At 40.7% G+C, this 24,639-nt stretch overlaps 1 protein-coding gene across 3 annotated transcripts in view; it reads left to right on the top strand.

The window, feature by feature from the left end:
• usp24 (ubiquitin specific peptidase 24) overlaps nucleotides 1-24,639 on the top strand; it is a 32,454-nt gene that overhangs the window by 4,872 nt on the left and 2,943 nt on the right. The window contains exons 6-66 of one of the 3 annotated variants that reach the window (XM_005478911.4): nucleotides 74-109; nucleotides 211-276; nucleotides 1,329-1,394; nucleotides 2,014-2,088; nucleotides 2,379-2,537; nucleotides 2,630-2,744; nucleotides 2,908-3,011; nucleotides 3,231-3,338; nucleotides 3,441-3,536; nucleotides 3,676-3,837; nucleotides 4,838-4,939; nucleotides 7,148-7,255; nucleotides 7,347-7,496; nucleotides 8,832-8,963; nucleotides 9,456-9,567; nucleotides 9,650-9,726; nucleotides 9,854-9,994; nucleotides 10,435-10,488; nucleotides 10,574-10,689; nucleotides 10,846-10,912; nucleotides 11,017-11,127; nucleotides 11,210-11,308; nucleotides 11,578-11,751; nucleotides 11,844-11,929; nucleotides 12,174-12,282; nucleotides 12,469-12,624; nucleotides 12,749-12,846; nucleotides 13,052-13,147; nucleotides 13,231-13,453; nucleotides 13,560-13,722; nucleotides 13,952-14,113; nucleotides 14,240-14,310; nucleotides 14,404-14,564; nucleotides 14,647-14,708; nucleotides 14,897-15,088; nucleotides 15,191-15,305; nucleotides 15,539-15,683; nucleotides 15,788-15,907; nucleotides 16,017-16,142; nucleotides 16,410-16,508; nucleotides 16,593-16,675; nucleotides 16,764-16,905; nucleotides 16,986-17,105; nucleotides 17,219-17,433; nucleotides 18,126-18,250; nucleotides 18,335-18,476; nucleotides 18,811-18,961; nucleotides 19,069-19,164; nucleotides 19,721-19,824; nucleotides 19,914-20,027; nucleotides 21,047-21,254; nucleotides 21,372-21,461; nucleotides 21,806-21,908; nucleotides 22,016-22,134; nucleotides 22,240-22,353; nucleotides 22,432-22,497; nucleotides 22,600-22,666; nucleotides 22,744-22,822; nucleotides 22,988-23,063; nucleotides 24,195-24,281; nucleotides 24,416-24,526. In XM_005478911.4, the coding sequence (XP_005478968.1) occupies nucleotides 74-109; nucleotides 211-276; nucleotides 1,329-1,394; nucleotides 2,014-2,088; nucleotides 2,379-2,537; nucleotides 2,630-2,744; nucleotides 2,908-3,011; nucleotides 3,231-3,338; nucleotides 3,441-3,536; nucleotides 3,676-3,837; nucleotides 4,838-4,939; nucleotides 7,148-7,255; nucleotides 7,347-7,496; nucleotides 8,832-8,963; nucleotides 9,456-9,567; nucleotides 9,650-9,726; nucleotides 9,854-9,994; nucleotides 10,435-10,488; nucleotides 10,574-10,689; nucleotides 10,846-10,912; nucleotides 11,017-11,127; nucleotides 11,210-11,308; nucleotides 11,578-11,751; nucleotides 11,844-11,929; nucleotides 12,174-12,282; nucleotides 12,469-12,624; nucleotides 12,749-12,846; nucleotides 13,052-13,147; nucleotides 13,231-13,453; nucleotides 13,560-13,722; nucleotides 13,952-14,113; nucleotides 14,240-14,310; nucleotides 14,404-14,564; nucleotides 14,647-14,708; nucleotides 14,897-15,088; nucleotides 15,191-15,305; nucleotides 15,539-15,683; nucleotides 15,788-15,907; nucleotides 16,017-16,142; nucleotides 16,410-16,508; nucleotides 16,593-16,675; nucleotides 16,764-16,905; nucleotides 16,986-17,105; nucleotides 17,219-17,433; nucleotides 18,126-18,250; nucleotides 18,335-18,476; nucleotides 18,811-18,961; nucleotides 19,069-19,164; nucleotides 19,721-19,824; nucleotides 19,914-20,027; nucleotides 21,047-21,254; nucleotides 21,372-21,461; nucleotides 21,806-21,908; nucleotides 22,016-22,134; nucleotides 22,240-22,353; nucleotides 22,432-22,497; nucleotides 22,600-22,666; nucleotides 22,744-22,822; nucleotides 22,988-23,063; nucleotides 24,195-24,281; nucleotides 24,416-24,526 (7,026 nt within the window). Of the gene's footprint in view, nucleotides 1-73; nucleotides 110-210; nucleotides 277-1,328; nucleotides 1,395-2,013; nucleotides 2,089-2,378; nucleotides 2,538-2,629; nucleotides 2,745-2,907; nucleotides 3,012-3,230; nucleotides 3,339-3,440; nucleotides 3,537-3,675; nucleotides 3,838-4,837; nucleotides 4,940-7,147; nucleotides 7,256-7,346; nucleotides 7,497-8,831; nucleotides 8,964-9,455; nucleotides 9,568-9,649; nucleotides 9,727-9,853; nucleotides 9,995-10,434; nucleotides 10,489-10,573; nucleotides 10,708-10,845; nucleotides 10,913-11,016; nucleotides 11,128-11,209; nucleotides 11,309-11,577; nucleotides 11,752-11,843; nucleotides 11,930-12,173; nucleotides 12,283-12,468; nucleotides 12,625-12,748; nucleotides 12,847-13,051; nucleotides 13,148-13,230; nucleotides 13,454-13,559; nucleotides 13,723-13,951; nucleotides 14,114-14,239; nucleotides 14,311-14,403; nucleotides 14,565-14,646; nucleotides 14,709-14,896; nucleotides 15,089-15,190; nucleotides 15,306-15,538; nucleotides 15,684-15,787; nucleotides 15,908-16,016; nucleotides 16,143-16,409; nucleotides 16,509-16,592; nucleotides 16,676-16,763; nucleotides 16,906-16,985; nucleotides 17,106-17,218; nucleotides 17,434-18,125; nucleotides 18,251-18,334; nucleotides 18,477-18,810; nucleotides 18,962-19,068; nucleotides 19,165-19,720; nucleotides 19,825-19,913; nucleotides 20,028-21,046; nucleotides 21,255-21,371; nucleotides 21,462-21,805; nucleotides 21,909-22,015; nucleotides 22,135-22,239; nucleotides 22,354-22,431; nucleotides 22,498-22,599; nucleotides 22,667-22,743; nucleotides 22,823-22,987; nucleotides 23,064-24,194; nucleotides 24,282-24,415; nucleotides 24,527-24,639 lie in introns of all 3 variants that reach the window. The other 2 variants (XM_013267379.3, XM_013267382.3) reach the window with 2 other exon arrangements.

Here is a 24,639-nt window from a genome sequence, read left to right as displayed (position 1 = left end):
ATGTGTATGTCTCATGAGAATTTACAGTGTCATTGCTGAAAGCATTTACTTAATTCATAGTGATCTGTTTCAGGAGCCCCATGGTTGGCTGGTTGATTTGGTGAATCGAGTGAGTAATAAACCACCACTTAGATATTGTCTCCATAAATATATACCAGAGTTATATCAGTTTTGCCTCATGTTTCCTTTCTGTCTGTAATTTTTGTTAAGTTTGGAGAGCTGGGAGGATTCACTGCCATCCAGACGAAACTCAACACTGAGGAAATCGAGATAGCTGTAAGAACAACTGTCTTTACGTCTTCTTATCATCTTTTTCCGGGCATTTCTTAAGACTGACGGAGCGTCAGTGTGCTGTGCTGCAGACATACTTTGAGACAGTCTATGCAGGCGAAAGGTCATCATGTTTGAACTCAGTGCTCTCAGCTGCACAGCGCTGAATGTCTCTCTCTCTTTCTTTCACTCTATAATATTCACTTACACACACAGTCCTGCATCCTCCTGCTGTGTGATGGTTGAAATGCTCTGTTGTTTTATGTGTTCTGAGGCATCCTTGTACTGATGCTTCCTTCTGGGAACCTGGCCGGAACCTCAGCAGCGCATGGCCATTAATTCAGTGCGCGTGCATACACACACACACACACCCTCTAACCATTAGCATATTAATAAGGCAAAGACTCATTGCACACCACAGTTGCACTCTGCTGAGCTCCCACTGCAACTGCAGAGTGTGTAAGCTGTTAGATCCCTAACACACTAGAGGCACATTGGATGATATGGTAAAAGTGAAAGTAAAAAAAATGAGTAGTGCTCACTTCTCTATTGACTACCAAGGGTGACACATTCATTTGTGTGCTTTGAGAAGGAAGGCATGTAGGGTGGAAGGGTAGAGTTGGAAGGTGGAGGAGAGGGAGATACTTGCAGAAGGCAGAGATGGAGGATAGTCAAAAAACTGACAGGAACACAGGAAGCTTTCATTAGCCTCTCTTGATTTAGCAGTGAATGACAAATGACAGCTGGGCTCTGGTATTCGATACTCATCCACGCATGTGTTAACAGTCCCTCCCTCTCGCTCACATGCACTTATGTGTTTAATGCAGGTTGATCTCTATCCTACACATTTTAAATCAGGAGTGATGTTGTGATGCCATAAAAAGTCTTGCACACATACGATACATACCATCTGTTAGTGAGTTTTAGCAGTGCTTCAGAGTCAGTGAATTATTCTTAAGATCATCATAGCTGGTGCTGATAAATTATTTTCCTCTTTTGTTTAGTCTTTCCTGTCTTTTTTGACTTGTTTATACTTTTTTTTTCATCTGTCCATACAGTATGTATCTGCTCTAGTCCAACCCCTCGGAGTTTGTGCTGAATACCTTAACTCCAGTCTTGTCCAGGTGAGCTACCTTATCTACTCTCCCTGACACACACACACTAAATGATGCTCACTATACATTTCTACCTTAAAGCAATGTCTTAGCCCTTTAATGGCCCCTTGTGGGATAAAGTGAGGACTGGCCTCTGTGTCCTAAGCTGATTTCGATTAGTGTCAGACACTCAGGTTGGGATACTTATGCACAGCTCTCACATCAAAGTCACAGAGACTTTGTACCAGGGAGCTGCCTGGTTAAAAACCTGCTAATGTCTAATCTGACTGTGCTGATATTTGTGTTCTCACATGGATCTCTGCTGGGTGGTAGAGAAGTCCAGGGCTGCAGTGCATAATATGTGACATGGTGTTACATACACTTTTAACATCTAATGCTAAAAATGGTCCTCTTAAAAATAGCAGTACAGGTATGTACACACATGCAGACACAGTTATAGAATCTGGCCTGTAATTGCTTTTTTTTCTCTGCTACTAATATATCTGGGTATTTACATTGTTTGTCTGTGGCTCCGTAGTTTTGTTCCAGTGATAAAATCATCGGTTGTGTTTATTCTCTTACTGTTTTGCTGCTCCAGTGGCCCATTTACCCCACAGGGATCAACACAGTTTCATATTGTTTTTCCTAGCCTATGCTGGATCCAGTCATCCACAAGATGATCACATATGTACAAAACCTGGAGGAGAAGGACCTTAAAGATAAGGTAGTGATTTATACCTCTTCTAATTTTAAGAAAAAGAGGACAGAGATGAATGTGTTCACTGTCCTCTTAGTTGTGCTACCCAGTACATTTGAGTTCAGAATGAATATGGGACTGGTGACTTTTGTTGGCACCTGCCAGATCATATAGTATGAATAAACTGTCTTAGAAGACTATGGTAAGTGCAAACACTTCTCATCTTGAGTTCAGGAAACTAAATTAATGTGGAAATGGTTCTTTTATTGAGACTTCACAAGGATTTTATGACTCAGTCAAATGTTATTCAACCCTAGCGTCTGGTGAGCATCCCGGACCTGCTGTCAGCCATCAAGCTGTTGTGTATGAGGTTCCAGAGGGAGCTGGTTACTGTGGTAGATGATCTCCGGCTGGATACTCTTCTACGTATGCTCAAAACACCCCACTTCTCCACTAAGATGAACTCCCTCAAAGAGGTCAGCTTAAAAAGATGACTTTAAAGTATTTCTTTCTGGGTGCTTCCATTTCTGAGCTCATGTCAGACTATTTTTGTATGCTTGTCTCTCAGGTGACAAAGTTAATAGAAGAGAGCACGGTTTCAAAGTCTGTGAAAAATGCCATTGACACAGATAAACTGCTGGACTGGCTTGTAGAGAACTCTGTCCTGTCAATAGCACTGGAAGGTAAGGATGTCTGTTAAAACAGAAGTTACTAGAGTTTTGATGAGTGCTTGGCAAAACACACAGACATAGTTAAACGTAGTCACCACCGACATAAATTTAAACTGTGAAATCGGGAAATTAAGCTTTCAGTTTAACTTTGGCTGATTCATTCTTTTTGTTCCAGGTAACATTGATCAAGCTCAGTACTGTGAGAGGATTAAGGGAATCATTGAGCTGCTGGGGAGTAAACTGTCACTAGATGAACTCTCCAAGATCTGGAGAATACAGGTAAGAACCATTTATATCTCAACAGCATGTGTTATTACATATTTATTATTTATTCTGATCCGTTGCGTCTATTTATAACTCTTAAAGAAACTCAGTAAACTGCACTGAGTGCTTTTATATGTGCATATCTGTAAGTATGTGACAAATACCTGTCAGCTCAGTGGATGTATTGATTTCTTTTTGTGTGTGTTTGTGTGTGTGTGTGTGTGACCATCTCAGGCTGGTCAATCATCAACTGTGATAGAAAATATTCATACAATAATTGCTGCTGCTGCTGTGAAGTTCAGCTTTGACCAGCTCACTCACCTCTTCGTTCTCATACAAAAGGTCAGTGCTCACTCTGTGGCATTTTGAGAAAATAGGTTATATTTGAAGAGATTTTTACATGTGTGCGTGATATTTATGATAACATGTTTGCATGGTATTTAGAGCTGGGAAGTTGAGAGTGACCGTGTAAGGCAAAAGCTGCTCAGCCTGATTGGGAGGATAGGCAGAGAAGCTCGCTCTGAAACCACAACAGGAAAGGTATGCTGTTTAAATGTCTTTTTGTCAAAGCTAGGCTCATTCAAAAGTAAATGGAAAAAAATAGGTAAAGATATTGCGAAAGGTTTTGATGTAAGGATGTTCCCTTGAGTCAACCTTGTCCTTGTGTGTGTCTGTCCAGGTGCTGGAGGTGCTGTGGGAGCTGGCTCACCTCCCCACCTTGCCTACCAGTCTAGTTCAGCAGGCACTGGAGGAGCACCTGGGGATTCTCAGCGATGCCTACGCTGTTAAGGAGTTGGTGAAACGCAGTTACATTATTAAATGCATTGAAGACATTAAGAAGGTGAGGCAGACACAGTATAGTATTGTCTTTGTTTACTTGGGCTCTTGTTGGGGTTTAACATTTCACTGAGCCGGTGCTTTAAAGGTGTTGTTTATTTTGTACTCACACAAAGAAAAATGAAGGGGGTCTGTCTTTTTAAACAAGTACCTATCTATCAAGAATAATTTATTTTTAAACTTTTTTTTAATTACTTTTTTTTGTCATTGTCTGCATCTGTAACACCCTCTGTGGGCATCTGTAAATGCAGGTTTTATAACTAGTTGATTTGCTGATACAGTCAGTTAATGACTATATTGTGAAACACTGGTGTGACTGAACTGTAAACTACACTCAAAGCGTGGAAAATGTGGTAGATAACGTTATAAACTGCAAGTATGTGAGGAATTTATGCTTCATCCTGCCTTTTCTAAATGTGTACTTTACATGTCATTAATAACTGTGTCAGTAAATTGGTACTGCACATCCTGGCTGTCCAACATGACAAACTGGTTCACCCTAGAGAGGACACACGCAGATGCTCATACTAAACGTGGCATATGTTCAAGTAGTCCTGGTGAGCCTCAGGATTCTGTCTTAAATGCTCAGTTTCTGATATTTCTATTCTACTTTTAAATCTTTGTGATGTATTTAATATGGTCTTCTCAGCAGCTTCACCCACCTGCTATTCAGATATTTTTTTCTTTTTGTTTGTCTGTTTGTTTCTTTTTTTTAATTTCGTAGGACAGTTAATAAGAAGAAAATAGGCTTTAAGGGAGGGGGAAGGGAACTCAAACTGACAGTGGATAAACTGAGCCACAGTTCAAGAAATGGAAATTGGCATGATATTTCAGTTGCATCTATGCTTTACCTATTTTGAAATTATACACAATAACCATATTTTAAAATGACTGCTGGACTGACTGTTGCCACACATGGAAGAAAATATGTGTGTCATCCTTGGAAATCCTGCTTTGTTATTTGTGTACAAATATCCCACTTCAAATGATATGTATGTCTCTAGAACCTCACTCAGGAAGACAGTAAAGGCAACGAGACTCATAGCTCATTTCATATTGGCACTTGGGGCAAGAAGAAATCTAACTCACTGGCCAAATTAAAAGAGGTATCCATTATGATTTATATTTCCACTGACTGGTGTGTATCCAATCTTGCTGCTTCAGTCCTGCCATCCAATCGTGGAGGAGGGGGTTTGACCACAAAGGGGTTTCGTTGGTCTCAGGTTGATAATTTCACAGATGATTGCAACATGAGGTTGTTTGACCAGGTGTATGTTAATCTTCTGCTTGCCTCACTAAGAGGGCTTTGGCACTCGCTAATGATTACACAGTGGTGTTGGTCTTGTCTTGGGTGAACGCTGGTGGAAATAAATGAGTGATTTATCTGCTGGATGACTGGTTAGCTTTGGTGGAAAATCTTTACTCATGCGAGGACTCTAATCAGAACCATGGATACCCAAGTGAGGCGTTTGTTTGATATTTGGCCTTTCACATTAACCCTCATCCTACCAACTTATTTGACATACATAGACCTGGGGTCCTTGGGGGCAGCAAGAATCATTAATTACCAGTCACAATAGCAAGATTATAATAATAGCAAAATTTATTTCTGCTCAAAGCATTATTAGCTATGTATTTAAGGTCATCTAAAAAGTAGATCATTATTAGATTTTTGTAAAATTGCAGTTTTTGGCTCAATCCACACTAAATACTCAAAAGCTAATTGATTCTGATATTCCTTAGTTTTGAGTAATTTTAAGTAAACATCATTTGTGTTGTACTTACATGACGAAAGCTGCTGGATTCTTTTTGACCCCAATATAAAATAATTGAAATAATTTCTCCAATGCATTCTGGGTCTTCCCTGAAGGCTCCATCACATGCTCAAAACACATCACCTAGGAGGGGGTTCTACTCTTACCTTTTCTCAAATGACCAAGCTCCTTGCTCTGTTTCTGAGTACGAATCCACTTCAGAAGAAACTGATTTCCACTGCTTGCATCTGTGATCTTATTCTTTCATTTATTACCCAGAGCTTGTGAACATAGAGCGAGCAGATTCACAGATCTGCTGGCTGTACTTTTGCTTTCACTCTCAGCTCTCTTTTCACCACAACAGATCGGTATAGCATCCGCTTCACTGCCAAGACCCCACCAATATGTCTGCCAATCTCCTTTTCCAATCTCCCCTCTCTTGTGAACAAACCCCAAGATACTGAAAGTCCTCCACTTGGGGCAGCAGTTTGTGCCCAAGAAGGAGTCGGCATTCCAACTAATTTACATTCGGCTGCAGATTTGATGCATAAATATGAACAGAACTGATGACAAAGAGCAGCTCTGGAAGGGATCAGCACCCATCGAGAGAGACTGACTTATTGCTGGCAACACAAACCAAGCTCTCGCTATGGTTGTATATAAATAGACAAAATGAACTAAAGCTAAACCCTTACTACAGGCAGTTATAGCACACAGTTTGCGTCATCATCAGCGCATGCTGGCATGTAAAAGGAGGAACAAACAGTTGCTAGCTTCCTGTCTGTGTTTCAGGAGCAAAGTAACGCCTTTTTAAAATAGATTCTTCCAGCACAGTGTTGGACAGTCACATCAGCAGCAGAAGTTTGTTAACTCCCAGGAGACTCATTGCTGCTCAAATCAACTGGTGTTTGCAATATAGCAGTAATATAACCAGAGCATTCCCCAGCTGTTTCAAGTAGATTTGGCGATGTTGCTAACGTTCTGAAAACTTTCAGTGTGGGAAGTTTCCCCATACAGACAGTGAATGCATCAATGCCATTCTTGTTCTTTAAAATGACTAACAAAGTTCCCCTTGATATGGCTAGATAAATTAATTTAGGACCCATCACAACCATTACCTGAGATAAGTAGTTCCTGCATAGGTGCAAATTGGGTGCCTTTGTTTGAAATCCCTCGTGACTCCAAAACATTTGTATTTTTTAAAAAGTGTTAATCAAAGCAGGGACAGAAAACAGAGATTTTGAATCATTAGCGACGTCATTTAAAAGAACAAAAAACAAACCTGAAACAGTAGGTAGGATGAGGGTTAAAAGTGGCAGATTTGAACTTCCGTGGTTTAAATCTCTGGCTCTGATTTTCCTTTTTCCCTTCTTGTTTTAACAAAGCCCTTAATTACAAAAATAGTAAGTCTACGATGACAAAACAGTTACATAAAATTAAAAGTGATTCATAAAGATCATCGCTGACCTCTATTTTTGTAACAAGCGTCTGTGTTTGCTTTGTGATTTAGTAAATATCATCATCTGATATGCACGCATGTGTATATGTTTATCTCAACAGGCTTCACAGCAGAGCAGTCCACAGGCGGTCTGGGTTGTTCCTGCTCTCCGTCAGCTGCATGAGATAACCCGTTCATTCATCAAGCAGACATACCAGAAACAAGACAAGGTGACACATAAAAACACATATACATGCACACCTGAATAATCTGCTCTACTTTGTTTTTAAGTTAACATTCGAACCCTCTGTCTCCCAACAGAGCATCATCCAAGACTTGAAGAAGAATTTTGAGATTGTCAAACTAATCACGGGATCCCTTGTATGCTGCCATCGACTTGCCGTGACAGCTGCTGGTAACAGTGGCCTCTCAGGCTCAACCCTGGTAGATGGACGTTACACCTACCAAGAGGTATGTCTTCTTTTTAATTTAAAGGTGACCTATAATTCTCATTTCCGACCCTATAGGCTCCATGGACTCGCTACGAGATTAGCAATGCATGACTCATATTTCAAAATAATCCTCATTCATTTCACACTGGGTCATGCTAATTCAACCATTGTCTAAAACAGGCTGCTTTAGCTCCCTCACAAACAAAAGATTTAAACAGCATGTGGGAACAGTTTACGCTCTCACAGCTAGAGCTGTGTGCGTGAGATGGTCATATTAGGGATATTCGCTCTCACTGACATCAAAAAGGGACAGAGCTCCCTGGGAGTTTTTCTTGATCAAACCCAGAGTTCCTCTCTGATATCTCCCCTCCTGCTGAGCTTGAAGCTGCTCTTTGTTGATATCAGCACGCATGGTTCACATTGATTCGCAGAAATTTGAATATTTACAAACCTCAAAATCCAGGTTAGATGCTCTAACCTTTTTAACCCAGGACGTTTTTCGTGATCAAACTGTCATCATTGTTAAAACAAACACAGCAATGTGGTTTCATCCTCCGATCAGTTTAATGAATAATAAGAACATTTGCCTCACTTATAACAGTGTGACTCTTGGAATATAAAGGCAAATGTCAGGCTGCAGTAACTTAACATTTACTGTTTAAATAAAGCAAATCTACATACAGCGACCCATAAGAGACTGATCAGTAAACAGTCATTTATCATCCTGTGATCCACCACAGTAATGAACACTCAGGTTACTGTTGGCTTCATGCAGGGAAATGTGTGAATATTTATTACTGAGGATGATTTTGGTGGCGATGAAATCACATTTTTGAGTATAGGCTGCACAGGAGTTAAGTTAAAATATTTGCACACTTTGATACCCAGATATTAAATGCTGCTGAGTAAGATTTGTAAATGTATGATAGATAAATAAATAAGATAAAGACCTCAACATCTTTTTTACTGCTATTGACCAAAACCATTATTAAGGGATTTGATTACTGACTATAGCTTCATAAGCAAAATATCTGCTGGATGCACAGTTTCCATAGTTCCTGTCTCCTGCATTTTGCCCCCCTGGGTTAAAACTGAATAAATGTATTTAAAAATCAAATAAAATGTGTAAATGACCTGAGTACACTGACTAAAATGTAATAGCCTTCTGCTCATCCCGGGAGCTGTATTGCCGGATATTTTGATTAATTGCATAATTAGAAATTAATGTGAGTAATATGCAAGTTTCCCTTAGCTGGCATGAGGTTTACACTGGAAGTAATCAGTCCTGAAGAAGATAATGTTACATATTGATAGTGTTACAAGATAACACATTTCTCTTTCAATATGTCTTTAGTATCTGGACAGCCACCTGCGCTTCCTGGCCTTCTTTCTCCAGGAAGCTAGCCTCTACCTGGTCTGGAACAGAGCCAAGGAGCTGTGGGAGTGCCTGGTGTCAGGGCCGGATGTTTGTGAACTTGACCGTGAGGTATGAAAACAGTCATTGCAAATGAAACCTTGCCTTTGGCCATTTGTTTATCATTGCAGCCTCCTTTCTCTGGATGACTGATCTGGAGGAATGCACAAACTTTACTTCTTCCTTTTAAAGCACAATACAAGGAATGATCATACAAGTTTTAAATACAGAGCAAGCAGTCAAGAAAGTGACATCCATTCTGTTTAGGTTTCTCAATGTATCACCCAATAAAGTTTAGCTTTATCAAGTGCTTCTTTTATGAGAACAAAAAACAACAAAAGGACAGAAAGAACTGGAGGCAGGTTTCTGCCCTTTCCAAGAGTATGAGATAATTCTGGGCACAAGTGGTTAGGATCAAATTTTTAACTACCTCTAGCCTTTAACAGATCATTCATTTAGTCTTTGTGTTAGGCTCAGTTTGGTAGACACTCAAGCCAGTCCATCTCATTTGTCTCTAAAATTCACTGTAACTGAGATTAACATAGTGTCGTTCTGTGTGTGCAGATGTGTTTTGAGTGGTTCACAAAAGGGCAACATGACCTTGAGAGTGATGTTCAGCAGCAACTCTTCAAGGAGAAGATCTTAAAACTGGAACCCTATGAAATCACCATGAATGGTGAGAGATTCTGTCTGGTGATACACAGCATTTCAGCAGTGGATTATAAATATGTATTTAACATGTTTTGTATGTGTTTCAGGTTTTAATCTTTTTAAGACCTTCTTTGAGAATGTTAACCTTTGTGATCATCGACTAAAACGCCAAGGAACTCAGCTGGTCAGCTTTCATTTTCTCTCTTTTGATCCTTAGTACACAGTGAACCGTTCAGTGTGCAAAGGAAAAGAACACTGAAATACATTGTGTTTGACATTTAGATTTAAAGTATTATGTGCTTTGATTTCAGTGTGTGGAGCGCCTTGACTTGGCAGGGATGGACTTTATCTGGCGCATCGCCATGGAGACCCCTGATGAAGAAATAGCCAATGAAGCAATCCAACTTATTATTACATATAGCTACACCAACCTCAATCCCAAGATGAAGAAGGTTTGAGTATATTTTTACATTTATTGCTCTGGCCTCTTAATTTTAGCACTGCTTCTAAAGATCTGGGAGTGGAAGTGTCATTTAACAGGACAGTTCACATCAAAATCAGCAGCAATGTCTCTTTACATGATCCAAAAAAGTCATTATCTTTATTGTGAGCATTTTGGTGTAGGAATTAGTTTCTTTCTAATGAACCTATTACTTTGAATCCCCAAAAAGATGTGCTCTCTGGTTCCTTTATATTCTAGACAAGGAAGTCATCTCTGTTCTCTCTATCCAAAAATGGAAAACTCAAAACAGAACAATTTAGGTGGATAAGTTACACGGACCAGAGGGAATATACATATTTTATCCTGGGAAGAATTCTCCTTTTAAGATGCTGCAAGACTACCTGTTGTTTTAACTCCTCACTTTGATGAAATAAATCTTCCTCCTCACAGGATTCTGTGTCTTTGCACAAGAAGTTCATTGCTGATTGCTACAAACGACTAGAGGTAAGCTGTTGAATATGTTACTAGCATGATTGTGCCATTTCACAGAAAGTGGGATCCAGCAGCACATTTCTTGCTCTTCTTTTAGGCAGCCAGTTCGGCCCTGGGTGGGCCTACTTTGACACATGCTGTTACTAAAGCAACCAAGATGCTGACGGCCACGGCCATGCCGACTGTGGCCACATCTGTACAATCACCATCCAGGTACAGAGGGGGGTTTGGGTAAGAACATAGTTACTAAACCTATTAAAATACATTTGTGTTTATATAATTTATCTTGCATGTTAGTGATGGATAAAATGTTTTGAGTATAAATATGCTTGTTATTGTTGAGACGCTTCTGTGAATTTACACCTCCAGATCCACTAAGCTGGTGATAATTGAAAGACTGCTGCTGTTGGCTGAGCGCTATGTCATCACTATAGAGGTAAGCTGTGCACTCTGTCTCCAGGGTTTCATTACACGTGTGTATAAAAATGATTATGCTTTAATGTTTTTTTTAACCTCGTGTTTTTGTGTATTTCTGTGTAGGATATGTACTCAGTTCCTCGCACTATTCTACCTCACGGGGCCTCTTTCAATGGACACCCTGTCACTCTTCACATCACCTACGAGTCAACCAAAGACACTTTTACCTTAGAGGTATTATAAACTTCTACCCTTTTGTGCACAGTTCAGGTCTTCAGAGGAAATGGCTAATTTTACTCATCTCTCTGTTGTACAGACTCACAGTAATGAAACAGTAGGAAGTATCCGGTGGAAGATATCTGAGCACTTGAGCTGTCCGGTGGATAATGTCCAAATCTTTGCCAATGATAGTGTGGTAAGTGTTGATGATTCAGTGCAGTGCCTGTCTGGGGAAGGTCTAACCCACGTTATTTATTTATTTTTAGCTGCAATTTACAGATACTAAATGCTTCACATGCACACAGTCATGGAGTTACTGTTACTTTAAACATATGCCTCCTAATTTTAAACACTTTGCTGATATGTTGTCCACTATCCTGTTGTGTCTCCTTGAACAAAATTAATTGTGGTTTTTTTTTTTTTTCTCTCACATTGTCCCTTTACTGCACCTCCACCGTGTATTAGTTGACCATGAATCGAGACCATAAGCTGCTGTCTCAGCTTGGCTTTAGCGATGAGCAGAGCCTAACTGTGAAGAGCTCAGGCACTGGCACTCCCTCTGGCAGCTCCGAGTCCTCAGCCTCTGCCTCCAGCAGTTCCAGCTCTGCTGTCTTCAACTCTGCTTATGCCCTAGAGCAGGTACAATCTTAGACATGGTTAGAACTGCAGATAGTGCATCCATTGAACTTTCCGCTGGTTCTGATGCAAAGTGCGTACATTTCTGTCTCCAGGAGAAGTCTCTGCCTGGAGTTGTGATGGCTTTGGTCTGTAATGTGTTTGAGATGCTTTACCAGCTAGCAAACCTTGATGAGTCCAGGTAAGGTAGTATTTCTTACATATGACAGAAAAATAACTATTTACATCACTTGATTTCGAAGCAATTTGTGTAGATACACAAAAATGCATAAAAACATAGAGACTCTTGCATGCAAGGTTAGCTGGGTAAAAAGTGATTGTTAATTAATATTTAAGTCACTACTATTTCATAATTCATGTATTAAGACCAAAGACAGTTAAAAACCCTCTTTATGTATGTGGATATTTTTTTTTATACTCTCCAGGATCACTCTACGTGTGAGGAAGTTGCTGCTGCTAATTCCAACAGATCCTGAAGTACAGGATGCACTTGACAACTTTGTTCCCAAAGAATCCAGCGTCTGGAGCCATCAGGTTACTTGAACCCTTTTCTTATTAACAAGTAGTGCTTAATGCAGAACGATAAACCTCTGAAATTTTTAATTTTGCTTTTGGAGGAGGGTCGTTATAAGTCTAGAGGAATTTCTCTTGTGCGCGTTTCCTTGCCTTATCCATTGTCTGAGTGACTTATTTTCTATCTTTTGTGTGTCTTTTCTCTAGAAAACGCTCTTCACCCTCGGCCAGGGTACAGGCTCTCGTTCTCCTTCTATGTCCTCCAAGCAGCAACATCAGCCCAGTGCGGCTTCTATCTTGGAGTCCCTTTTTAGATCTTCAGCTCCTGGCATGTCTACATTCAGAGTGCTATACAACCTTGAGGTACATTTAAACGCATAACCCCAAATATGTATATAAATGCATAATTCCCTTTTTTAAAGTTGATTAAGCTGTGTGAAATCAATTTTTTTTATCTCCTTTCTCTTTTCTCATATTTCTTTGTTAGGTGTTGAGTTCAAAACTCATGCCCACGTCTGATGATGAGATGGCCAAAACCAGCAGCAAATCCTTCTGTGAGAATTTCCTGAAAGCAGGAGGCCTCAGGTAGCACCACAAACAACAGACCTTTAAAAAAGAATGGTGTTCTTTGTTTGCTTTGAGCCACTGTAGGAGGTGTCAGCATAGTTGTCAAGCTACATTATACACCAGTACATATATTCCACATGGCATATGCTTCTATCCAAAATGCCTCATGGCATCTTTTTATTTTTAGTCTTGAGTATTGTGTTTCTGTTTGTCACCTCTGCAGTCTGGTGGTAAATGTTATGCAGAGAGACTCCATCCCATCAGAAGTGGACTATGAGACCAGACAAGGGGTCTACTCAATCTGTCTTCAGTTGGCCAGGTGCAGTACATGTTAGAAACACACAAGATTTATATAATCATCACATACTATGCCAAACTTCTAACTGAATGGACTGTTTGCAGGTTCCTTCTGGTTGGTCAAAGCATGCCTGCTGTACTGGACGATGATGTCATCAGGGATGGCGATGCGCTATCGTCTCGGCCGTTCCGTAATGCTGGGCGAACAGGGCGACAGCTCTCTCTATGTGGAACTCCAGAGAAGTCCTCCTACAGACAGATGTCTTTGTCTGAGCGATCATCCATAAGAGTTGAAGAAATCATACCTGCTGCACGTGTCGCTATTCAGGTATGGTAGAAATAATTTCAGTTTTGAGATTATTTCTAGGATAAATTTGGTATCCAGTAAATGTAAAGTATTCCAGATGCTCTATCTGCTGCTGTTTCTTTTATAGACCATGGAAGTGGGTGACTTCACTTCCACAGTGGCCTGTTTTATGCGTCTGACCTGGGCGGCTGCAGCAGGTCGATTAGATCTGGTTGGTAGCCCACAGCCAATCAGAGAGACCCATGGCTCTCTTCTGCCCCAGGGAGTGCGCACCAGAGTCAGCAGCACTGGTGAGGCAAAAAAAAACATTGCACATTTTGTCTGTTTGTCTCTGTAAGTCTACCAAGTAGAGAACGTATGGTGTTAGCTACATGTTTTTCAGTCAGTGGATGTGGCTTGTACAACTTAATTCTTAATTTATGACTAATGCTGACTATTGGTTATTAATAGGTCACACTCAAAATAATTTACTGAAACTAAACCAGAGGAAGTGAAAGTAAAAGTATTTGTGTTTTGCAGGGAGTAACTGCAGCTCCAGTAGCGAGGGCGAGACCACACCAACAGCATTGCATGCAGGGATATGTGTCAGACAGCAGAGTGTCTCCATCAAAGATGCCATCATCGCCCGCGAGGCTTTGTCTCTGCTGGTTACCTGTTTGCAGTTACGCTGTCAGCAGCTGTGTAAGACTCCTGCAGGCGTACAGACACACTACAAGATCACAGTCTCACTTTTACTGTGTATTGCAATTAGATATTCTGTACTGTGTCCAACAGGCTCTAAATCTTGTGTTTGGTTTCTTTCTCCAGCTTCTTTTTACAACCTGCCCTCTGTCAATGATTTTATTATTGATATTCTGCTCGGATCTCCCAGCGGAGAGGTAAAAAAAACACACTCAGCAAACAACGGAAGAACTGTATTTCAAACTTTATATTATATTTACTTATCTTTTCTATGTTTCTTCTTCTCTCAGATCCGCCGTGTGGCTTGTGATCAACTGTACACTTTGAGCCAAACTGACACATCAGCCTTCCCTGAAGTCCAAAAACCTAACTTGTTCCTCCTTTCAGTTATCCTGACTGCTCAGCTCCCATTATGGAGCCCCACATCTGTCATGAGAGGGGTCAACCAAAGGTACCTAATCAATAAAGTACAAGGTGCAAAATCCCTAAAACATATGCAGACATCATGAGTTGGTGTTGATTTTTGTTTTCAGATTGCTGTCCCAGTGCACTGAATACTTTGATCTAAGATGCCAGCTTTTGGACGACTTAACTAGTAAGCCACAGTTGCACTTTCCTAAATATGAAGTTTTGTCCCTGATTGAAGCTCTGTTGTAATGCAGACCTTACAGACTGCTTTTCAGCAACTAAAGGCCAGTGAATCACACATTTGCTTTCTGCTGATTTCTTTTTCTATCCCTCCTTTCCTTCCTCCCGCTTCGCTGCATGCCTCACCTCCTCAAGCGTCAGAGATGGAGGTGTTAAAAGTGAGCGCAGCCACCATGCTGGAGGACGAGATCTCTTGGCTTGACAATTTTGAGCCTAGCTGGAGCTCTGAGATGGAGACCAGCGAGGCAGATAACATCCTCCTAGCAGGGCACCTCAGACTTATCAAGACCTTGTTGTCTCTCTGTGGCAATGAAAAAGAACATCTTGGTGAGCCCACACTGAGTACATATGCATATCCACACCTATCCAAGGTATATTCTATTTTATTTAGGGCACAGCTGTTATGTAATGTTGTAACTTTTTGTCCAGGTCCATCTCTCATCCAGCAGTTGCTCGATGACTTCCTGTTTCGAGCCTCACGCATCATTATCAACAGCTCCAACCCTACAACTTCCCCGGCCCCCAGCCATGATTTCCACCCAAAGTATGGATTCCTTTCCTTCCAATTAGTTTCATTTTTTCTCTCTTCTAATCTAACTTTTCATTTTTTGAAATGTGATTTTGAGAATCTTTCTGTGATTTCATGTAAAAGGGATCTGCTTTTTTGTTTGTTTGTTTGTTTTAAGTAATGGATAAATCCCTCCATTTTGCAAACAACATTGTGTGTTTCTAGTATTCCTGATAGCAGTATTTAATCATTTCTCTGTGTGTGATTAGGTGCAGCACAGCCAGCAGCAGATTGGCAGCCTATGAGGTGCTGGTAATGCTGGCAGACAGCTCTCTTTCAAACCTACAGCTCATCACCAAAGAGCTGCTCTCCATGCACCACCAGTCAGATCCTTCGCTCTGCAAGGAGTTTGATGTAAGACACCCATTAAAATAGAATTAATTGTAATCATGTTTGCTGTTGCATATAGTCTGACAGTTCTTTTGGTGTGAAAGTAACTCTTTCTCCCTTTCCATTAGTATCTACCCCCTGTAGAGAGCCGGTCAGTCTCAGGTTTTGTTGGGTTGAAGAACGGTGGAGCCACCTGTTATATGAATGCTGTGTTCCAGCAGCTTTACATGCAGCCCGGCCTCCCAGAGGTACACTTTCAATGAACTGTTTACTGTTTTTTTTTTTACCATACATTATATGATACTTGGAATAGTAACACCAGTATCTGTGACTACAATACCAATTTTTTTGTTTTAGGCTTTCCTGTCCATTGAAGATGACACAGACCAGCCTGAAGAGAGTGTTTTCTATCAGGTCCAGTCTTTATTTGGCCATCTGATGGAGAGCAAACTCCAGTATTATGTACCTGAGAACTTCTGGAAGGTAATAGTCTGTTCACTGTTAAATCATTTAGAAACCAGAGACTAAGTGCTACTTTTTTTTTATATTATCTTGTCTTTTTTTAATAAGTCCTAATGATGGAGCATGTTGTGCTGTCTGTAATCATTATGTCTGTAAAGTCTGTGTAACACATAAAGATTTTATTATCTTGGGTAGTGACACAACTGAGTGTCATTTACTTTAAGTGACAAAACTCAGTTTATCAATAGATATGTAACTGTATAACGATGCATAATATTTCTGTTGCAGATCTTCAAGATGTGGAACAAAGAGCTATATGTAAGAGAACAGCAGGATGCCTATGAGTTTTTCACTAGCCTGGTGGATCAGCTTGACGAACATCTCAAGGTATAACTCGCACACCAAAAAAAAAAACACTGTCATCACTTGATTAGAAACTTTAATTTGTCAATGACAAACTTTTTCCACCAGAAAATGGGTCGAGAGCAGATCTTCAAAAACACGTTTCAGGGAATTTTCTCTGACCAGAAGATCTGTAAAGACTGTCCTCACCGGTGAGCCACAGTTTTTTTTTACTGTGTAGAATTTACCAAATGTTTTTCTTTATGCATGAAATTTGACTCACAAACATCCTTTGCACAGATATGAGCGTGAGGAAACATTCATGGCACTGAACCTTGGAGTGACCTCTTGTCAGAGTTTAGAGATCTCATTAGACCAGTTTGTCCGAGGAGAGGTGCTAGAGGGCAGCAATGCCTACTACTGTGAGAAATGCAAAGAGAAGGTCTGTACACTCCCCTGCATGTTTTTATACAACATTGACATCATATGTGCTTATAAGTGTTAGTGTGTGTGTTTGTACAGAGGACCACTGTGAAGAGGACATGTATCAAATCCCTGCCTAGTGTTCTCTGTATTCACCTTATGCGCTTTGGCTTCGACTGGGAAAGCGGACGGTCTATCAAATATGATGAGCAGATTAGGGTATGAAGATCAGATACTTGTACCTAATAGAACACATTTTCTAATATTGTTACAGCCTCCTTAACTTTAATCCAAATGTGATTGGGATTAACGTTGTTTCCATTGTTTCACAGTTCCCCTGGGTGCTGAACATGGAGCCCTACACTGTATCTGGAATGGCTCGTCAAGACTGCAGCGGAGAGGGAGGCGAGGGGAGAGGCGACGGGACCTCAGGAGGGTCACCCAGGAAAAAAGTCACAATTTCTGAGAACTATGAGCTTGTGGGAGTTGTTGTCCACAGTGGTCAGGCGCATGCTGGCCACTACTACTCTTTTATTAAAGATAGACGGTAAGAGACGCTGTAGTCAGTCTTACCTCATTTCAGAGGAGTCGTTTTCTAATGGCAGAGCTATACGCTTTTCCTAATTGTATTTTTTCTTCTCTTTGCTAATTTACATAAGGAGTACCTAACCAGCAATTGGTGGAATACATTAATTGGTCGCTTTAGTTTTCCAGGCAGAATTTAGAAGACCTCCTTGGGGCATATGAATGCAGTATCAGATTTTGTATGGGCTCCTGGTTTAGTTTGTAAGCATCTCCAGATGTCTGGCTCTGGAAGGGAGTCGTGCTTACTGGAGAAGTGGAATGTAAAGAGACCACAGAAGCTTGTATTTGGCACCCTGCTCTCACTCATTTTCTTGTTCCTATCCATGCTTAAGAAATTCTGTTCTCAGGATGATGCTTACTTTCCAGGAAAACAGACACATTTAAAGCCAAGAACAGTGACATAAAAACTTAGCAGATGAGCTGGATAGACGCAAACGAATACTGTGATCTGCCAGTAGGTTAATCTGGTGTGCTGTCTATATAGTGGTGGGTACATACTTGAGTAGAGATCCTGTTTTTCTGCCTATTTATGCTTATAAGCTTTTTTAGTTTTTGCATTAGGTTAATATTTAAAGTTCATGGATTTTCAGTATGTCTCATTCTACTTTATCTTCTCAAAATTCTTCTTTATCATCCATCTTTGTTTACTAATAGCGGTGGTGCACGTGGTCGGTGGTACAAGTTCAATGACAACGTGGTGGAAGAGTTCGATATGAATGACGAAACTTTGGAGTATGAGTGCTTCGGTGGGGAGTATCGTCCCAAGGTCTATGACCAGTGTAAGTTGCTGACATTAGTTTACTTTATGTGGATTAGCAGTACACACAAGTATAAAGTCTTAAATAACTTTGATGTATGCTCAGCCAACCCTTACCCTGACGTGCGGAGGAGATACTGGAATGCCTACATGCTGTTTTATCAGAAGATCAGCGACCAGAATTCGCCTGTTCTGCCCAAAAAGAGCAGAGTCAGCATCATGAGACAGGAAGCTGAGGACCTTTCACTGTGAGTCAAATTTCCATATGTACCGCAGTCACCTTGTAAACATTCTCATTGGACTCTTGAAAATGCATCTGTCATCTTCTCATAAATGCATCTGCAACAGTCAGCAAAATGTCACTGCAGGCAGTAGGTGATAGATTTGACACTGACAGTTAAAGACTTATTTACAAAGATTTCACTTATATGTATTATACAGAACCTTTAATGAACCATCACGGACGTTAATCACATGATGCGAGTCATATTTGTATATAAACACTGTCAGAAGAACAGCAGTTAGGAACAGCTCCAGTGCATTAACTATTATGAACCATCTATGTTGTCTCTTTATTCCCAGGTCTGCTCCATCTTCTCCTGATGTTTCCCCACAGTCCTCTCCGCGCCCCCCAAGAGCCAACAATGACCGTCTCACTCTCCTCACCCGTCTGGTCCGCAAGGGAGAGAAGAAGGGCCTGTTTGTAGAGAAAATGCCCGTCAGCATCTATCAGGTATAGCAAAATCTGCCTTTACATGAGCTAAACATGAGTTATATTAGAGAGAGAATTGCTTTAAATATTCATAGTTGTCTCACCGCTTTGTTTGTGTGTTTGTACAGATTGTGAGAGATGAGAATCTGAAGTTCATGAGAAACAGAGATGTCTACAACAGCGACTACTTCAACTTCACCCTTTCCCTGGCTTCAGTCAATGCAGTATGTTTCTCTGTTGGCTTGTCTAATTATACATAAACACAGTCTGAAGATACACAACACTTTAAGCTTCATGTATTTTGCCAGTTGTTGTAATCATAAGACATAAAACAAGTTAGAAAAAAGTTTTCTTCCACATATTCAGCAGTTTGTTTTTCTCTGGTACTTGAAGTAGATGCAAGTAAAATATTGGATTTCACTTTTGGTCTGTGTTTACACAACTGAAAAAACAGTGTGTATTTTGCTTTTCTGAGGCAATGCTTTTATTGCAGGTCAGCATTATACAGTAACTGCACTTCCTTATAGGAATCAGAGTACTGTTCACCCTTAATGACAGATTTCATTCTGCCATTAAAGAGAAATACTCTGACATACATGAATGATAATTATTTAAATATTGTGAGTGCTGATGCACAATGGAAGCGTGACACTGGAACCCACAGCCATTGCAATATTACTATTATATGTGCTATAATGCAATACCATGGTGTTTATATACATAAAATAACATGCAGTATGATCATCAGTGATGTTTTAAAAAGCTGTCTTCCTTTTGCAGACAAAACTGAAGCATCCAGGCTACCAGCCAATGGCCAAAGAGAGTCTTCAGCTGGCTGTTCACTTTCTGTTCCACACCTACTTGCACACCAAAAAGAAACTCAGGTGAGTTCACTTGTATGCATCCGTATGTGTTAAGTTTGAGCACCTTCATGAGGAGCAACATTATATCTGTATTTGTGTGTCTCTTGCAGGGTGGACACAGAGGAGTGGATGGCGACAGTGGAGGTATTGCTGTCTAAGAGCAGTGAGGCATGCCAGTGGATGGTGCAGTACCTGGTGGGACCAGAGGGACGTGAAATCGTCAAGTTAGTACATTCCTGCCAGCTAATTAACCCACAGGGCTGTTGTCACATTTTATTAATGAAATATTGAAACGATTTTCTACATTGTTTAGATAGCGATACTATATTGCTGCTGCTTGAAAGTGGAAATGACAGGGTGCAGTTATGTCTGCATTAGGTGTGGATGTAATCCATGTTTGTAGGGCTGCTTTTGCAGAAGCTTGGCCTAGGTTTGATCAGTACAGCATTTTTGTAGCTGTCCTAATGATATGCGATACTTTAGACTTGGCAGCTCCAAGCATTGCGCCCTCATTCTAATCAATGCACATTCAACTCTCTGACCAGGGCCAAATAATTCCACCTTGATTATTTTTCCTACAACCCCTAAAGCTTTACTAAATATATAAAGCCCACACACATTAGCTCTGTAGTGTTTTAATTCTATATAATTTATTATATTTGCACACTTCATCGGTATAACTGCAAAAGTCTTGAAGCATACTTACAGTTGGATCTTTACTGACAGTAGAGATATTAAACACCTGTGTGCTTGTTGCTCACTGACTTAATGCTGATTGGCTCAAAAAAGCAAGTCCTTCTATGGAATGTAAACATTTAGAACCACAGGATAGTTTTCCAAAGTGTGTGTGTTTGGGAGAAAGGTGTTGTCTTACACTAGTTGTTTAAGCATGGGGTGATCATATGATCCTCAGACAGGATTGGTTGTCGAACATCGGACGTTTTGGGCAACAGTACACCACAGCTGCCTTTACATACCACACCCCTCCCCGTAGAACGGAGATACAGATTGTCACACTTAACTATGTGCCTCAAGGCCAAAGCAGCCAGAACTGTTAAGCAAAGTACAACAAAGAAATTTCCCACACGAACAGTGTTGTAGACTTCTCTGTCCTTTCAGATTTTATCATAAGATACTGAGTGTCTTATGATAAGACATTAGACATGTTAATTGAAGTTCCTGCCTTACAGGTTTATTTCCCTTCACTGGAGTGCTGATATTGATTGTTTTGACATTTCCTTAGGGTTTGTCTGTTGGAGTGCAGTGTAAGAGAGGTGAGGGTGGTGGTTGCATCCATCCTCGAAAAGACTCTGGAGAGTGCTCTTCAGTTTGGAGACCCAGGACTGGACAGTTTAACAGATGCTCTGCTCTCCTTACTGGACAAAGATGTTCCTGAGAATGTGAAGAACTGTGCGCAGTATTTCAACCTCTTCAGTAACTTCGCTCAGAGGGTAATTCTTCGAAATTGAGTGTTTAAGTACAAGCCATTAAATTTAACGACTGTTTGATTTCCTGAGTGTTCTCTATTTTTTGTTCACTCTGTCCCTCCCTCTCTCTCCCTCTCTCAGGGTTGCGGTCCTTGTCAGTTGTTGTTGAAACACTCAGCATATCGCCGGATGCTCATCTTTCTGTTGGGCCCCAATAGGCAGAACAACCAGGTACAGTTTACATAATACACACAGCATGTTTCATATGTTTGTTATTCTTAATGTTTTCACTTTAACTCAACTTTTCCACTCACTGAATTACACTCAGGAAACAAAGTGTAAGTTTTTTTGCTTATCCAACGCTGAGTTGCAGTGGTAACAGGTTAAGCAGGTATTCCAGACATCCTTCTCAATAGTAACAGTTTACAGAGGTCCCAAGTCATTCCCAGGTCAAATGAGGTATATAATCTCTCAAGCGAGTTCTGGGTCTGTATTGAGGGCACTTCTCAGTTGGGTATACATAGAAAAAACCTCCAAAGAAAGGCAGAGAGATTTTACTTTGTGTGTTTTTACAGAACCGAAGGTGGAGTCCAGCTCAGGCTCGGGAGTTTCTTCACCTGCACAGCACTCTGGCCCTGATCACTCTGCACTCTGACCTCAGCCCCCAGCGCACACAGGGTAATGCACCTAAATTTGTTTCTCACGCTACTACAAATGCACACCTACTGACACAACTTGAGTCTTATTGTGGTTGTTTTTTTTATCACCCGTTGTTCTTCACGTAGCTCCCGGAGGGCTTAAGCTGCGCCTGAGTAGTGTCCTGTCCTCCACCCCTCTTCTCCCTCTCCATGCAGACATCCTAGCCTCACTCTTTACTCCAGAAGGACAGCCTTACCTTCTAGAGGTGAGATAAAAATCATCAGTTCAATGTTTTACTTCTTCATTATTAAATAGAAAAGACTCAGAAGCTCTTTGATTGACAATTTTCCCCATTGTAAATACCCAACAGGTGATGTTTGCAATGCGCGAGTTATCAGGCCCACTGTCTCTCCTGATAGAGATGGTGACCTACAGCTCGTTCTGTAATGAGCCGTTCTCTCTGGGAGTTCTGCAGTTACTCAAAGTAAGAATCTCTGAAAAGCAGCTCAACCACATTTACTCCACAATCAGTATGCACTAAATTGTTTTGTACTCTTCACAGACACAGCTGGAGACAGCTCCACCTCATGAACTGAAGAACATTTTTCTGATGCTGCAGGAGCTTCTAGTGAGTAACACCCATCAGTGACCCTTCCCCTGTTGATCTTTTATGTTACGTGATCACTATGAGGTCTCACATTTCCTAACTTCATTTAAATCTTTACCACAGGTAGTGGAAGACCCTCTGCAATCCCAGAGACTGAAGTATGCTTTTGAGTCAGAGAAAGGCCTATTAGGTATGTCTGTTGTTTTGTTTTTTCCTATTGACAACAGTGCACAATTCCTTGTAGCTCATAATGTTTTTTCTCCAAAGCTTTGATGCAGCAGAGCAACAATGTGGACAGCAGGCGCTGCTACCAGTGTGTTAAGTTCCTGGTCACATTAGCTCAAAAGTGAGTACATATGCGGTTTAGGGATCAGACTTGGGCAGAAAAATATTTGGTTATTATGTGTGTTTTTTTCCAGTATGAACTATTATCAACTGTAATAGTAGTAGTATTAACAGATTAACCTACCAACATAATTCTGACCCTGCTTTCATCCCTCCCACTCTCCAGGTGTCCTCAAGCTAAGGACTACTTCAAGGACTTGTCTGGTACCTGGAGTTGGGCGGTGCAGTGGCTTCAGAAAAAGGCAAGCCTAAGAAATACTGTAGGACCACCTATACAATATGAGCAAAAGTACAGGGCCACACCTCTTAATCTTTAAAGTTAGATGTTTTCAGTCCCATTGCACTCAACATTTACAAACATTTGGGAAAGAAAGTGTTTCAGAACCATAACAACTCAGCCATGGAATGGAAGATCATGTAAGGTTACTAAGAGGAGTTGCATAGTGCGTAAGAGATGCCAACACTTGCTGATTCAGTAACTGCAGATTTCCAAACCCCCTCTGGCATGAACATCAGCTCAGTAACTGTGGGCTGGGAGCTTCATAGCCTGGGTTTCCATGGGCAACCAGTTCCTGTAGGTGGCCCAGTACGTTTATCCATATAGTGTACATCACATTGTTGCGAGGCATTTTTGGCCTTTGTAATTCACAGTAGAAGTGAGAAGGATGGAGGACAGCAGCCAACAAAAATCCCCAGTGCCTTTAGCCCCAAACCTCAATGTTTCCCATTCCCATCGACTTTGTGTTTGTCAAAACTAATCCGGGTTTCAAATATTAGTTTAAATCTGAACCCAGTTTAGCACAGCATAAATTTTATTTATTTATTTTTTTAGAACTTTTTTCATTCAGGAAAATGTCAGTTTTGTAAAGTTTGCCTTGATATTAGTTACCACTTGGTGTCAAACATAATGTCCAAGGGCCAGAATCAGCCCAGCAAAGACTCCTATCTGGCCCACTGGACTTCATTAGAAAATGTGACTTTGGACTTTTAACTGTGTTTTCATAAGTTTTACAGCTTTTCCTGCTTACAAAGACCTCCCCCATGGCCATTCATACTACACCAAAGTATTTAAGTAATAGATAAACAATAAACAAACAGTAGTGAAAAAGCAGCATTGTTGTATGCAGACTATACAGTTACTATTTTCTATTCATTTCAGCTAACTTTAGGTAACTGAGCTGTTTTTCTGTATACATTTTTGTTCACAGCTCACTCAGTATATGGATTGTTTTGTTTTAATTTTCATATTACTGGAGCTAAACTAGAGTCTTTACAGTGCCCCCTGTTTAGGACACACTTAGCTTAACCACTATGGCACTTATGAAGAACTGTAAATTATGCTGTATGCTCACAGTGACTCTCTCTGCCTTCAGATGACAGAACATTACTGGACTCCACAGAGCAACGTCTCAAATGAGACATCCACCAATAAAACCTTCCAGCGCACAATTTCTGCACAGGTAAATACATGCAGACACAAAAATACCGTATATCAACGCCCTCCAGTTCTCCTATTACACTCACACTCACTCATACTGTTTATTTTCCGTGTGTGTGTGTGTGTGTGTGTGTGTGTGTGTGTCACACTCTGCAGGATACCTTGGCCTATGCTACAGCATTGTTAAATGAGAAAGAGCAGTCTGGTAGCAGTAATGGTTCTGACGGCAGCCCGGCGAATGAAAACGCTGACCGCAGTCTCCGACAGGTATCTCTCAGCCGCATCCAAAACGAGCAGCTTAGAACAGCGGAGCTCTCAAATGACTCATGGTTTTAAAGCAGCTCCCGCTCAGCTCACATAAGCCCGAGAAAAGAATAGAA

This window comes from Oreochromis niloticus, linkage group LG23 (genome assembly GCF_001858045.2).
Source record: "Oreochromis niloticus isolate F11D_XX linkage group LG23, O_niloticus_UMD_NMBU, whole genome shotgun sequence".
NCBI lineage: Eukaryota > Metazoa > Chordata > Actinopteri > Cichliformes > Cichlidae > Oreochromis > Oreochromis niloticus.
The sequence above is the reverse complement of the archived record's forward strand: the minus strand, read 5'-3'. Positions and strand labels throughout refer to the sequence as shown.